General features: G+C 31.2%; 2 protein-coding genes across 6 annotated transcripts in view; one reads left to right on the top strand and one right to left on the bottom strand.

The window, feature by feature from the left end:
• Positions 1-7,063, top strand: part of LOC115240690 (TBC1 domain family member 1) — a 19,730-nt gene extending 12,667 nt beyond the window's left edge. For all 4 annotated transcript variants that reach the window (XM_029815995.1, XM_029815996.1, XM_029815994.1 and 1 more), the window contains 14 exons: positions 222-371; positions 528-716; positions 958-1,266; positions 1,456-1,654; positions 1,780-1,896; positions 1,973-2,189; positions 2,310-2,624; positions 2,712-2,992; positions 3,053-3,214; positions 3,339-3,655; positions 3,766-4,018; positions 4,134-4,252; positions 4,336-4,560; positions 4,848-7,063. In XM_029815995.1, coding sequence (XP_029671855.1) covers positions 222-371; positions 528-716; positions 958-1,266; positions 1,456-1,654; positions 1,780-1,896; positions 1,973-2,189; positions 2,310-2,624; positions 2,712-2,992; positions 3,053-3,214; positions 3,339-3,655; positions 3,766-4,018; positions 4,134-4,252; positions 4,336-4,560; positions 4,848-5,762 — 3,768 coding nt within the window. In that variant the 3' untranslated portion in view covers positions 5,763-7,063. The remainder of the gene's footprint in view (positions 1-221; positions 372-527; positions 717-957; positions 1,267-1,455; positions 1,655-1,779; positions 1,897-1,972; positions 2,190-2,309; positions 2,625-2,711; positions 2,993-3,052; positions 3,215-3,338; positions 3,656-3,765; positions 4,019-4,133; positions 4,253-4,335; positions 4,561-4,847) is intronic.
• An 820-nt stretch (positions 7,064-7,883) lies between these two features.
• On the bottom strand, positions 7,884-13,470 carry LOC115240691 (U4/U6.U5 tri-snRNP-associated protein 1). 2 transcript variants are annotated; one of them, XM_029815997.1, is made up of 11 exons: positions 13,101-13,469; positions 12,561-13,009; positions 12,276-12,404; positions 11,743-12,162; positions 11,441-11,588; positions 11,079-11,353; positions 10,913-11,000; positions 10,558-10,756; positions 9,202-9,388; positions 8,918-9,072; positions 7,884-8,748 (listed from the first exon to the last, which is right to left on the bottom strand). In XM_029815997.1, the coding sequence occupies exons 1-11, from the start codon at positions 13,261-13,263 to the stop codon at positions 8,721-8,723; spliced, it is 2,241 nt and encodes a 746-aa protein (XP_029671857.1). In that variant the 5' UTR covers positions 13,264-13,469; the 3' UTR covers positions 7,884-8,720. The 2 variants fall into 2 exon arrangements, 1 of the variants encoding a protein (XP_029671857.1); XR_003884798.1 differs by lacking the exon at positions 7,884-8,748 and adding an exon at positions 10,270-10,396 and having other exon boundaries at positions 8,964-9,072; positions 13,101-13,470.
• Between the last annotated feature and the right edge of the window lie 136 nt (positions 13,471-13,606).

Below are 13,606 nucleotides of genomic sequence, written 5' to 3'. Positions count from 1 at the left end.
CTGATTGATATCAATTTAGATGGAATCTGACGTAAGCTCTTTTAACAAAATAACAATAAAATCAAAGATAGAGAGAAATCATCTTCGCTCTTTTTTATAAATAGTTTTCTCTTACAATAATTTGTGTGGATCCTCTGAAATAAATACAACTTTTTGACGGCGAACGCATCACGACGATTAGTCACAATTATGTAATACCACTATATCCGTTTTATTTGTAGATTCAACAATTTTTAAAAGACATGAAGGAACATTCGGCAGCCCAGCGAATGGAGAGAGATAAGGATTTGCCGCAGCGATCACAAAGCAGCGCGGCTAGTCTGACGTCTATAGGTGCCGATATATCTCCCAGTTCTTCCCAATTTTTCGAGGTAATTATCTTCTTTTTCTTTTCTTATAACGAAAAATATAAATGTTTATCATTACACATCGGATCTTTAGTACACGATGACATTCCATGCAACAAAAGTTTATTTGAGACTAAATTAGAAAAGTTTTATATATCTTATATTTTGGATTTTTTTCAGGTATTCTACGTTGGCAAAATTAAAGTATCACATCCAAAAGTACCGGAATCTTTCATTGATGATGCTTTAATAAAGTTTCGCCTTCATGGACTCGAAAAATCCAGGTCTTCGACGAGCAATATTCTGTCAGATTGTCAACGGTTGAAACGCCAAGCTTTGATGTCTTCCATTAATAGAAGAAATAGTACGGTAAGAATTATCTTCTCAGTTATTATGTAATTTAAACATTTCTCTGTAATACATATTGAATTAGAATTTATATGTGTTATAACTATAAATATTTGAATGTTAAGTTTTTAATATTAGTCTTTTTTAATCACAAATAATTAAGAAATATTTCTTACATACCTCATACATAGTAAATACAAACGAATTAATTTGACTCGATCTTTGTCAAGTAAATTATGGTAATATACCGTTACGTTTTCAGGAATCTACCGCTAGTGAATCAGGCAGTATCGAGAACATGTCGGGAAACAATATAAGTCCAAACGTGAATCCGTTTGGAGTTCCGCCAGTTTTAAGCAGCTCCGTGGAAACTTTTCCAAAAACAACCGCCAATACCGTAGAAAATGACGGTCGTGATGGAAATCAAATGTCCGAATCTTCCCCTAATTCTAATATCACTGTACCTGAAGTTATGCGCAGCCGCGCTGCGTCTACCGGCAGCGTTTTAAGCGGCAGGAGAGATTCCGCCGTTAAAGAAAACGATGATCATAATCGTACTATGCTTTTTCAAGTATGAAATATAAAAGAAGTCTTTGTTTTATTGTTTTTTGCTTTTATATTTATTGTTTTTATTGCTTTTGTTAATTATTTTGTGAATATTAAAAGCTACTTATAGAAAAAATTGCTTATAGAAAAGAAAAAAATACATTTTGGATTGATTTTTGTGTAAGTTTTGTAGTATGTAAATTTTATATTTTAGGTAGGGCGGTTTGATTTGAGATTAATTAGTCCGGACAGAAAGCAGGTCCTTTTGCACAAACAATTAAAAGATATAGCCAGTTGTGCGCAAGGTATGAAAAATCCGGATCATTTTGGATTTATATGCAAAGAACCAGAATGCTTCATCGGATACGTCTTCAAATGTCAATCCGGATCAGTCGCAGATGATCTTGTTGCAGGCAAGGTTTTTTCAATTTTTCTATAATATAATAAAATACATGAACTATTATTCTTATTTTCAAAATTTGAAAATGATTTTTCATGCCGATAATAATTTCTATAGTTCTTTAATTTTTTTTTGCAGCAATTAGTCAAGCTTTTGTCACAACTTGCAACATCACGAGAAAAGAAAAGTATTCTGTATTTTCTTGCGATCATTGCCCTATGTATTGGTACAATAAACTATGTCAAGAGATCGAAGGTAAAACATTTATATCGTTTACATTCTAGAGAATTATTTAATTGTATACTTGATTTTATACACGAGGCATTTTTAGGACAAAATGATAAAAAAGTGCAAAGCATTATCTTATCGCGTATGGAATTATTACCGGAGGATGAGCAGGAGATTGTTGTGAGCAAATATAAGAGCGCCGAAGCTGCAGGTAACATTGGTACAAGCTCCACGAGTCAAAATCAATTCCTAATGCGACTGTTGCGTGCGCATTGCGAATTAAAACAAGCTAGACATGTACACGATACGGCTGAGAACAGGTAATGCATCGTCAACTATATATATAAATATATGAACCTTCTATTGATATATTACAAATGTAAACGAAAATGTCTTTTACGAATGAGAGATATTTCAGTATAAAATGTTTTACATTACAGGAGTGAATTTCTCAATCAATATCTAGGCGTCGGCGTTGGTAGCACAATATTTATGAAGGCGAAACGTTCTCTTACGAATAGCTTTGACAATCTTATGAAGAGAAAAGGTTCACGTGACGATTTTGGTCTGGGACCACGGGATTCGTATCATCTGAATGCGGGGATACAAAAAAATGGTAGTCAAAGTCCAGATAACTCGAGGCAATCATCTCTATTGGACATCTCGCCAGAATCGAGTAGACCGAGATCATTGCGCGTCTCGCCTGAACAGCAAATAGTTATAAATAACGGACCAAAGAGTTCTATGATGGACATGTCAGTACAGTTTTATTGTATTCCCAATTTCTCGTTAACAGTTTCTAATTGTATCACTAACTGTTATGTTTATTATATTTCTTACAGCTTTTTAAAAGTTGGTAACTCACCGAAAACATCTCCTACGGAGACCGACGGAAACAACACATTACAAGCCAATAGTTCGTGGCGACAAACGATACTAAACAGAGTCGTGACGCCAAGTAAAGATCACAACGCCACAGAAATTGAAAAAGTTAATATCATCAAAAGTTTAGAAACGCCCATTAAACGTAAAACGAAACAAGAATTGCGAGACTTGTGGAAGAAAGCGATTAATCAACAACTAATACTCATAAGAATGGAAAAAGAGAACGCAAAGCTTAAAGGTAAAATTCTATATATAATATGATATCTTACATTATCTCAATTTTCTGTTGAAATTTCAGAACGTCAAGAAGAAGCAACGGTAAAAAGAATTAAACTGGAATATGACGAGCTCAGTAGCTGTGCACGTGAAGTGGTAGAAGTTTGGGATCTTCTTGTTAGCAAGGAATCGCGAGTCTCTACTAAATGTGATAATCAAATGCTTTTACACGCTATCAAACAAGGTTTGATAAAACTAGAAATACGATATATGTTTCAATAATTAAATATAAAATATTTTTAAAGTTTAAAAATAAATTGTTTAAATTGTTTTTTAATTTTTACTATATATAATAAATTCTTTTAAAGGTGTACCGAAAGGGAAGCGAGGTGAGGTTTGGCAATTTCTAGCCGAACAATTCTGCTTAAAACAACCGCCTATAGATACTCAAGATTTTCCAAATTATAATACACCCTATGAATTGCTCTTGAAGCAACTCACATCTCAGCAGCATGCCATTCTTATTGATCTGGGGAGAACGTTCCCGAGTCATCCGTATTTTAGCTCACCCTTGGGACCCGGTCAATTAGCGCTCTTCAATTTATTGAAAGCTTATTCCCTGTTAGATCACGAAGTCGGTTATTGCCAAGGTCTCAGTTTCGTCGCCGGGGTACTTCTATTGCATGTGAGTGCGATTTTAATTTACATTATTCAATTTTATAGTAATTTTGTATTTATTTTACAATAATTAGTTTTTTATACAACATGCAAAATATCATGTTTTAAACTTATTAGATGGCAGAGGATCAAGCCTTTTTCTTATTACGACATTTGATGTTTCGTCGAGGACTTAGGAAATTGTATTTGCCAGATATGGCAGCATTGCAATTGCACTTGTATCAGCTCTCAAGACTGTTACATGACCGCTTACCAGCAATTTACAATCATTTTGACAAACATGAAGTTTCACCTACATTATATGCTGCTCCGTGGTTGTTAACCTTGTTTGCTAGCCAATTTCCTTTAGGTTTTGTGACTAGAGTTTTTGGTAAGAATGATATTTTTTTATCTATTTAAATTTAATTTATATTTATTTAATTTATAAAATTGTCTCTCTCTTTCTCTTTCACTTTTGAAATAACAGACACTTTTTTTTTTCGAAGATTTGCTTTTTCTGGAGAACTCTGAAGTCCTTTTCCGTGTATCGGTTGCGCTATTAGAAGAACATCAAGACCAATTGTTATGCTGTGACAGTTTTGAAGAAATTATGGAATATCTCAAGGTATGGAATCAAGTTATATTCTAAAATAAATTTTTATATGGAATTTTTATATGGATGTGTTATCTTTATTATGTTGATTTTAGACACGTGTGCCAGCAGTGGACAAACAAAGCTTGGATCGCATAATGAAACGTGTATTTTATCCTGATTTGGAGATCTCAAAACAATTGAATGAATACAGGGTGGAATACCAAGTGCTTCAAGAAGAAATGATTTCAGTAAAGCCACAAATGGAGAATTTGGAGAAATTTAAATTACAGAACAAGCAACTCACGCAGGAAGTTACACAACTTAGCGAACAACTTGAGGTAATATAAGAAATAACATTTATTATATACACATAGTTGAAAAATGTAATATTTTCTATTCTTAAAATATATGTAATATATCAGTCTCCTGCAGAGTAATAATAACTATATTAGGCATCATTCAACGATTATAGTAGATACATTTTTCATCTTATATCAGATACAACTTCATATTTAATCTAGAATTTATAACCATGAATTTGTCATCTTTGCATTACATTATTTGTTGTATCCTTCAGTTTTCTTTTCTGATATCAATTATTATAATTATTATAATTATATTACAGATTACTATGAGCAACTTGCAAAGGCTCGAAACGGCGCGCTCGATGCAACAAGCGACTATCCATAGATTCGAGTCTCAGAATCGCAGTCTTGAAGTAACAGTAGCCACACTAGGCGCGTTTATTCAGCAATTAGTAGATACACGTGCTGATATCGAAGTACCGGGCGAAGTTCGTCGGATAATTGCGCAACTGGGTATGATGGAGAAACGACGAAACGCAGGCATCAAATCGTATCCTCTAAAAGTTATAGAGGACAACAAATACGGAATGATAAAAAGTAACTCGACTGGTAGAGAGTCTCAAAATCTTTTCAGGAATAATAGCATGGATACATCATATTCCTTAAAATCGACTATGAGCCAACCCAATCTAGCGACAAAATTAGAGAGAGTTTCTTCATTTTTTTCGAATTCGCACAATCATATACAGAAGCAGCGCGCACAGTTAGCGGCTCTCAGAAACGAACACTTGGAACAAACAATGAGAGGCAATAATGATGAGAATGATCCCAAGACAGTAAACATTGATATTCAAATTACGGATACTATGAATCTGGCGAACAATCCGGCATCGCAAAACGAGAACAATTTAAAGATTCCGGCTACCAATTTGGAGAAATCGATATCATTACCGTTGAAACTTAAGTTGAAATCATCAAAGTCTGCGTACGATTTAGGATCCGTAAAGAAGGTTCCCACTAGCAAGCTCGAAATTACAAGCAATGATTCATTAACGAATCTAACAGGAACTGTACATCCACTCGACACTTGTAGCGACGTGAATTTCCGATATGGTGGAACCACGAAACTAAAATGCATCAAACCTATTAGATTATCTAGTCCAAGTTGTCAGGAAGATTTTAGTAACGAAAAACAAACACCTGATCAAAGGACTTCCGATCCTTTAAATAGATAACAATTACTTTCGAATACATCTTCAAAGAGTATTTTATCAAAGAGAATCTTCATAAAAAATATGTATTTAAAACGATATTGGTAAGTAGAGAACATATAATGTGATCGCGTTTCTATATTTGACAACTCTGCGTTTTCGGAGAGAAAAATTTCAAAATAAGTGTATAATTTATTTAATTTGTTTAATTATGAAGAGAAACAATGTTTTTTAATTTATATTGAGATCTGATATTATTTTTTACAATTTATGAGAATTAGCCAAAGTGTATTTGATATTACATTTGGAAATATTGTACGCAGATAAATAGTCGACAGAGAATCCATCGTTTGCAAGTAAATACTTAAAACCATACATAAAAATGCATTAAGAATGCATTCATATCCATAAAATAAGATAAATATCGAAATAAGGTACTAAAGATGATGTGCGTAATCAGTTTCAAATTGCCAAAGAAAGTGCCAAACTTTCTCTGTGTTAGAATAAACATTTTATATATAGAAAAATAAAAACAATTTTAATTACATAGTTATATATACGTATGTGGATATAAATATATTGCATACATACGCGTAGATGCAACTGTGTCATTGAAAAAAATATATATATTTATGAAAGCCATTAATATATGGCTGCTATGCACTGTAAGATTCAAAGAATTATGTAAGTATTACTATTTTTGCACAAAACAAGCCTTGTGATATCAGGGATAGTTAACAGTATATATATGTATACTCGCTCTGTTCTTTATAGTGAAGAAGTTTTACCATCGTTAATACGAAAATAGCGTTAATGACATGTAACATTCATATCAAAAATGTTGTACACTAGCGAACAATGTTAATTAATCAATCCCCATAAAAGATATTTAAAATTGCTAACATTGGACAGATACTTATGAAATAGGGATATATCCATAAACATGATAAAATTATATTTTGTAGTATTCGAGTCTGTAATATTCTATTAATAGATTAATGATTATTATTTGTAACTGTAGATAAGTGTATCAATTTGTGACCAAGTAATAGAAGTATATTCATATCATATGACAAAAATAAAGGTATTCTATATGTTCCATTGTTTACTGCTATCATAAATGTTATTAGAATAGATTATATTTTGTATTAGTATTGACGTGAGCCAAGAAATATTTAATATATAGATTTTTAGATTTTTTTTGTTGACTTGCTAATCTTATTACTTATTACAATGACAGATTACAATAATATCGAATATATAATAAAAATGAGATTGTTTTATGAAGTACACAATGTATAATAATAATAATTAAACAAGCAGCATACAAAGTGATCACTTTCCATCCATGGCAACTCATTGAGCGAGATAACTTGTTAACTATTATCCTTTTTCCTTTTTCTTTCGAGATCTGATATTATTTTTTACAATTTATGAGAATTAGCCAAAGTGTATTTGATATTACATTTGGAAATATTGTACGCAGATAAATAGTCGACAGAGAATCCATCGTTTGCAAGTAAATACTTAAAACCATACATAAAAATGCATTAAGAATGCATTCATATCCATAAAATAAGATAAATATCGAAATAAGGTACTAAAGATGATGTGCGTAATCAGTTTCAAATTGCCAAAGAAAGTGCCAAACTTTCTCTGTGTTAGAATAAACATTTTATATATAGAAAAATAAAAACAATTTTAATTACATAGTTATATATACGTATGTGGATATAAATATATTGCATACATACGCGTAGATGCAACTGTGTCATTGAAAAAAATATATATATTTATGAAAGCCATTAATATATGGCTGCTATGCACTGTAAGATTCAAAGAATTATGTAAGTATTACTATTTTTGCACAAAACAAGCCTTGTGATATCAGGGATAGTTAACAGTATATATATGTATACTCGCTCTGTTCTTTATAGTGAAGAAGTTTTACCATCGTTAATACGAAAATAGCGTTAATGACATGTAACATTCATATCAAAAATGTTGTACACTAGCGAACAATGTTAATTAATCAATCCCCATAAAAGATATTTAAAATTGCTAACATTGGACAGATACTTATGAAATAGGGATATATCCATAAACATGATAAAATTATATTTTGTAGTATTCGAGTCTGTAATATTCTATTAATAGATTAATGATTATTATTTGTAACTGTAGATAAGTGTATCAATTTGTGACCAAGTAATAGAAGTATATTCATATCATATGACAAAAATAAAGGTATTCTATATGTTCCATTGTTTACTGCTATCATAAATGTTATTAGAATAGATTATATTTTGTATTAGTATTGACGTGAGCCAAGAAATATTTAATATATAGATTTTTAGATTTTTTTTGTTGACTTGCTAATCTTATTACTTATTACAATGACAGATTACAATAATATCGAATATATAATAAAAATGAGATTGTTTTATGAAGTACACAATGTATAATAATAATAATTAAACAAGCAGCATACAAAGTGATCACTTTCCATCCATGGCAACTCATTGAGCGAGATAACTTGTTAACTATTATCCTTTTTCCTTTTTCTTTTCACATTTAAATTCTTTCTTGACTATTTTGTAGACATATGCTGTAAAACATATGTATTGATCGAAAAATATATTACTCATATATTTGTGAATATGCTTTATTGTGTAAAGTAATGTCTATAAAATCACTTTCTTTTTCATTGTTATTTTTTTTCAACATTACAGAGCCAAATAAGTTGTGCAAGTTCAAAACTGATCGAATCTGTGAATGAATCATCTGAATATTTGTTTCATTATCATAAACATAATATAATCCACAATTAATGATTAAAAAAGATACAAAGTTTCCTTCTTTCCTTCTTGATTGATAATCCTTGTTATATAAAATTATGTGAACTGAATTTTATTTCCAAAAACTACTATATATATATGTGAGAGATTATATACAATTTTCATTCTTGTTTGCATTTATTCTTCAATGTTTTGTTTTAGCTATGCTAGTCCTGCAAAGAATATTTATTACTTTAGAATTTCCACCAATATGCACCATAATTAAGAAAAGAAAAATTATTTAAAAAAATAAGAATATATATATATATATATTTAGAATACATTTTGACGCACTCTAATCGTTAATTTGTTGTATTACATAAATTTACTGAATATCCTTACGTTTGCATCTGTTTATTGCCACTGAGTACTATATACGGTGATTGAGTTTCCTTTTGTTTTGCTTGCAATAAATTTAGTGTACCTAAAGGCGTATCCGTTGAAGACATTCGCTTCATTAAAACTTCTTGTTCAGCTTTTTTCATTCTTTTCTCCACCTAAAATACATATTGAAGAATTATTATAGCTTTGTAAATATATCGATCTTGATTTAAATGACAAATGCTCTAATCTAATAAGTTTATATATACAATATTCTTTAGCCTTTAGAATTTAATATAAAAAACCTTATTTTTTCCTGGGCCTTTTCCATGAAATTTATGCGACAGATATCGAAAAGCTTCCTTGGCACTCAAAACATGACCGTCATCATCGATATATTCAAGCTTCACATTTGGCTTGAAACTATCCTTCTCCTTAAAATCAGACGTCGGTCCGTTAAAACGATCTCTTCTGCCGAATTTGTCGTCATCCCTGAAACAAAAATAATACATGAACGAGCAAACAGACATTTCAAATTACGAGTTTCTTATCAATTGTTCCATTTTCTTCAAAGACATTGGCTAGAAATGTGATTGTATTCTTCTGTTATTGTTTCACTTAACTAGTTCTTAATGTTACAGAAGCAAGATAAAAATTAAAGCCCTTGAAATGCGGTGTTCTGAAACTTGTGTCCACTACCAGTATCAATAAGTCTTGATTATACAAATGATGCTCATAAGTCCTCAAGATATATTACATTATGCGAACGATTGAACTAAAATAAATAAGTTACTTTACTTACTGAAAGTAACAATTCGATATTCGCGAACGTAATATAAATGAATTTTTTTGATACATAATTTTCAAATATATTAAGTTATTTATTCGACGTTAATTACTATTTTTAATGCATGTTTAGTGTAAATATAAATAAAAGTAATAAATAAATTATATTATACATATATATATTAATAGTATAAAAATATAAAAACGGATATATATTAATGTCCATGCACATAAAAATATAGATATTTTCTTTCCTTTTTTTCTATTTTTTTCTATTTAAAGATTCATTCAAATACTCGAAAATATCAAACAATTTAAGTATTTAATAACTGAGCATAGTTTGTTGTGTAAAATCGTACTTCATACTGGTTTGTATTAAACACATGCAAGCCCTAGTTATGTATAAAACGATCGCAAATGTAATGTATAAAGACAAAAAAGTGAAAACATTTTTTTTCTGAACATCCATCTTGATATTGATAGTTCTGCAATCTAACGTCTGCAAATCTTGATCTTCCCATAGTCCACACGGACTTTCTTGTCTAAAATCTTAGCACGATTTGCAGCAATTGAATCGCATAACATACCTTAACAAATCCTACTCTCTTCTTAGGTCATCTGTTATCGCCTCCGATTAAGCGGTAAACTCTTGTAGTGGTAGCGGATCACCCGTTCCGAGCACCGATATTTCCGGGCTCTATTTAAAACTGTTAACTGACAGTTCAGAAATTCACTAGAGACTTGTCTAACACAATACTTGTGGAAGCGCATTCGACGTAAGAACCATTTCTTACATGTTTCTTTTCCGTAATATATATTTGAAACAGATAAGAAATTATCTTACATCGAATCGCGGTAATATATAATTTACTTACCCATATGTTTTATCCTCTATTGAATAATTCTGAGCTTGTAGATGCGCAAATCGTGACGCCGAAGGCCGATTGCTATCTTCTTTCTGTAAATAACCTTTACTCATAGCTAACTTTAAAGCTCCACCTACTCCGTGTCCAAGTGATGGCTCGGCGTCTAAAATTGCTGCTTCCATAACAACTGGTTCCGAAGTATTTTCATCTATTTATATAGAATTCACGTTAAGAAAAACACATATATACAATTATATATACAAAAGTAAATTTTCACTCTCTCTCTCTCTCTTTCTCTTTCAAAAAATATATCAGTTTTTATATTAATTTATAATGTATTTAATATTAATATGGAACAAAATACCTAAATGTACTGTGTTCCAGGCGCCACGACCATCATCTTCATCTTCATTTACTGGTGGCTCATCTTTAATTCCATCCATTCCAAAGTCCTGCAACATTTTAATCACAAAATGATTATAAAAATACATAAATATGTAAACACAAATAATATGTCATATTTAGCATACCATGAGTTCTTGTCCGTTTTCTTCTCTATTTCCAGCAAGTCCATATGTGGGTATATCACCCAATGTTCTACAGAATTCTGCAGTAGAATTAAGAACAATATTTCCAACCTGATTCTCCTCTGAGTTAAGTATTTCTTGCTTTATTGTTTCGACAGTTTTTTGGATACTAGCTGAATGTCCTTCCTTTAAGCGTTGTGCTTTCTTTAAAGCCAATTGCAACTCCAATTCTTTATCATCTTCTTCCATTTTTATTCCAGTAAGATCTTCTGCAGGGGCTATTAACAATAATTATATAAAAATAAAGATAAAATGTTTGAAAAAAAGCTACTCAAAAAAAAAAGTATCTTTGATTGTGTAATTACCTTCTAGATCGTCGATATCTAAAGCATCATTATCCTTCAAATCTTCTGGTTTCTTCCTTCTTCTACTTCCAAGATCCCTAAGATAGTCATTGTCAACAGGTACCAAATCATCAACCTTAAATTTCTTTTTTGCTCTAATTTTCCGAATCTGGAAACATATATACATAACTTTATATCATAATGCATCACGGAATATTGTTTCTCAAAAAATCAAGCTACAAATACAAAATATACAACTGTATTCTGACAACTGTACTTAATATTTAACGAGTATTACGTATAGAAAAAGAACAATTTTCTACCTTTTTCTTTGGTTTCTTGAACTTTGTAAGTTCTTCTTCGTTATAGTATTCGCTTGCTAATTTCGGTTCTGCCATCTGTAGCGTTTCTAGTTTTTTATTTGCTAAGCGTTGCTTCACTATCTCTGTTTGACGCCGTTTCAATTCTACTGCATTATTAGTACCCAACACAAAATTGTCCTTTTTCTCGCCATCGATTTCCTCGTCATACTTTTCCAAGATTTTATTTTTCGGAAATCCATATTCATCAAAATTTTCATCAGCATATGGATCATATGTAGGTTTTTTAAGTTTATTTAAAACACTACGCTTATAGCGTTCATTATCAATCATATTAACATTTACAAGTGTATCGGCATTTTCATCTAATACCTCTTGATCTTTCAATGTCAAAATTACAGTTTTGCCCTCTTCAAATGTTTCCTACAAAAAGTATTGCTTATTTAAAACTTATTACGAGTAAAAAAAAAAAAAAAAAAAACGCTTTTTATGTTAAAACTCTATTCATGATATAATTAATAATATTATATACTTACAACATTATGTTCGACTTTAAGGCCTTTCAAATTCTTCTCTGTATATGCTGTATTACGTGCAATATGTATTTCCTCCCTAACTAAATTACCAATTCCAAATTCTTCATCCAATTGATCTAACATCTTTGCCTTAAATTAAAATAAAATATTTTTATAAAAAATATATAAACTGACTTCATAAAAACTTTAATTTGTAAAATATATGTGTATAGATATGTGAGTATATATACATATATATATAAAGAACTAACTATATAAGTATTATGAAGAATATTAAGACATTACCCTTTTGTCTGCTTTCTTTTTCTCTTCCTCCAATTGTCTAGATTTGTTGATCCATGTGTGAGTGTCGTCATCAGAATCACGATCACCCAAATTTTTCACCTTTGACAAATTTGCTTCAATCTGTCTCTTCTCCTTTTGAGTACCTATCTTTTCCCTTAATTTCTGTGTTCTTATTTTCTCATTATTATTTGGTGCAGGTTTATGATAAAACTCTCCCAAATCATCTTTGATTTTATTAGAATCATCTTTCGGTGTATTATCAACCTCTAATGGCTTCAATCCTAACTTTGCACGAAGTTTATTAGTTTCCTCAATAGATAATGAAGCTTGCGACGCTCCACCTTTAGCAGGAGATGGACTGCGCTGTTTAGAAATTTCTGGTGGTGGAGGCGTTGAAGGATGCGATAATTTCGATATTTTCGGTGGTGGTGGGGCATTAACAATCTCAACTGAAAACGAGTAAAAGAAAAAGATCTTGTACTCCTATAATACATAATAATGAAGCTTGTATGAACACTCTCTTTGAATCGAATTACATACCATCGCTGTCGTAATCCTTGCGTTCTTTCCTCCTGTGTTTTTTGTGATGTCTGTGCTTCTCTGATTTCTCGCGATCGGGTGTATAGCTTCTAGAACGACTGCGATGACGCTTCTTCTTGGCGTCGCGGGATTTCTCAGTCTTATGACGTTTATTGGAGCCCATATTAACGATTTGCCAGCCGCCGTGGAATTTATCGCCCGTTATTATACGATTATATCACTTCAACTGTTTGTAATATTATATATTCTTATTTTTTAACTCCGAATTGTATCAATATATATATTATATCCGATTCTACGCACGCAAAATCACACTATTGAACTTCGTCAATGTGATGTTTCCGCCATATTAAATTACAATTTCTGCGTGTTCCTGTTCCTGAGTTGTGTTCTAAAATTTACTTCTTGAAGTAGAATTGGTCAAGTTGATTGACCAATCAGGACCAAAGAAACTTTTGCTTATGGCTTCTGCACACAGGACGCGGAAATGCTTGCCGCGCGGCAAA

This window comes from Formica exsecta, unplaced genomic scaffold (genome assembly GCF_003651465.1).
Source record: "Formica exsecta isolate Colony F162 unplaced genomic scaffold, ASM365146v1 scaffold444, whole genome shotgun sequence".
NCBI classification, from domain to species: Eukaryota; Metazoa; Arthropoda; class Insecta; order Hymenoptera; family Formicidae; genus Formica; species Formica exsecta.
This window is presented reverse-complemented; position numbering and strand designations above follow the sequence as displayed.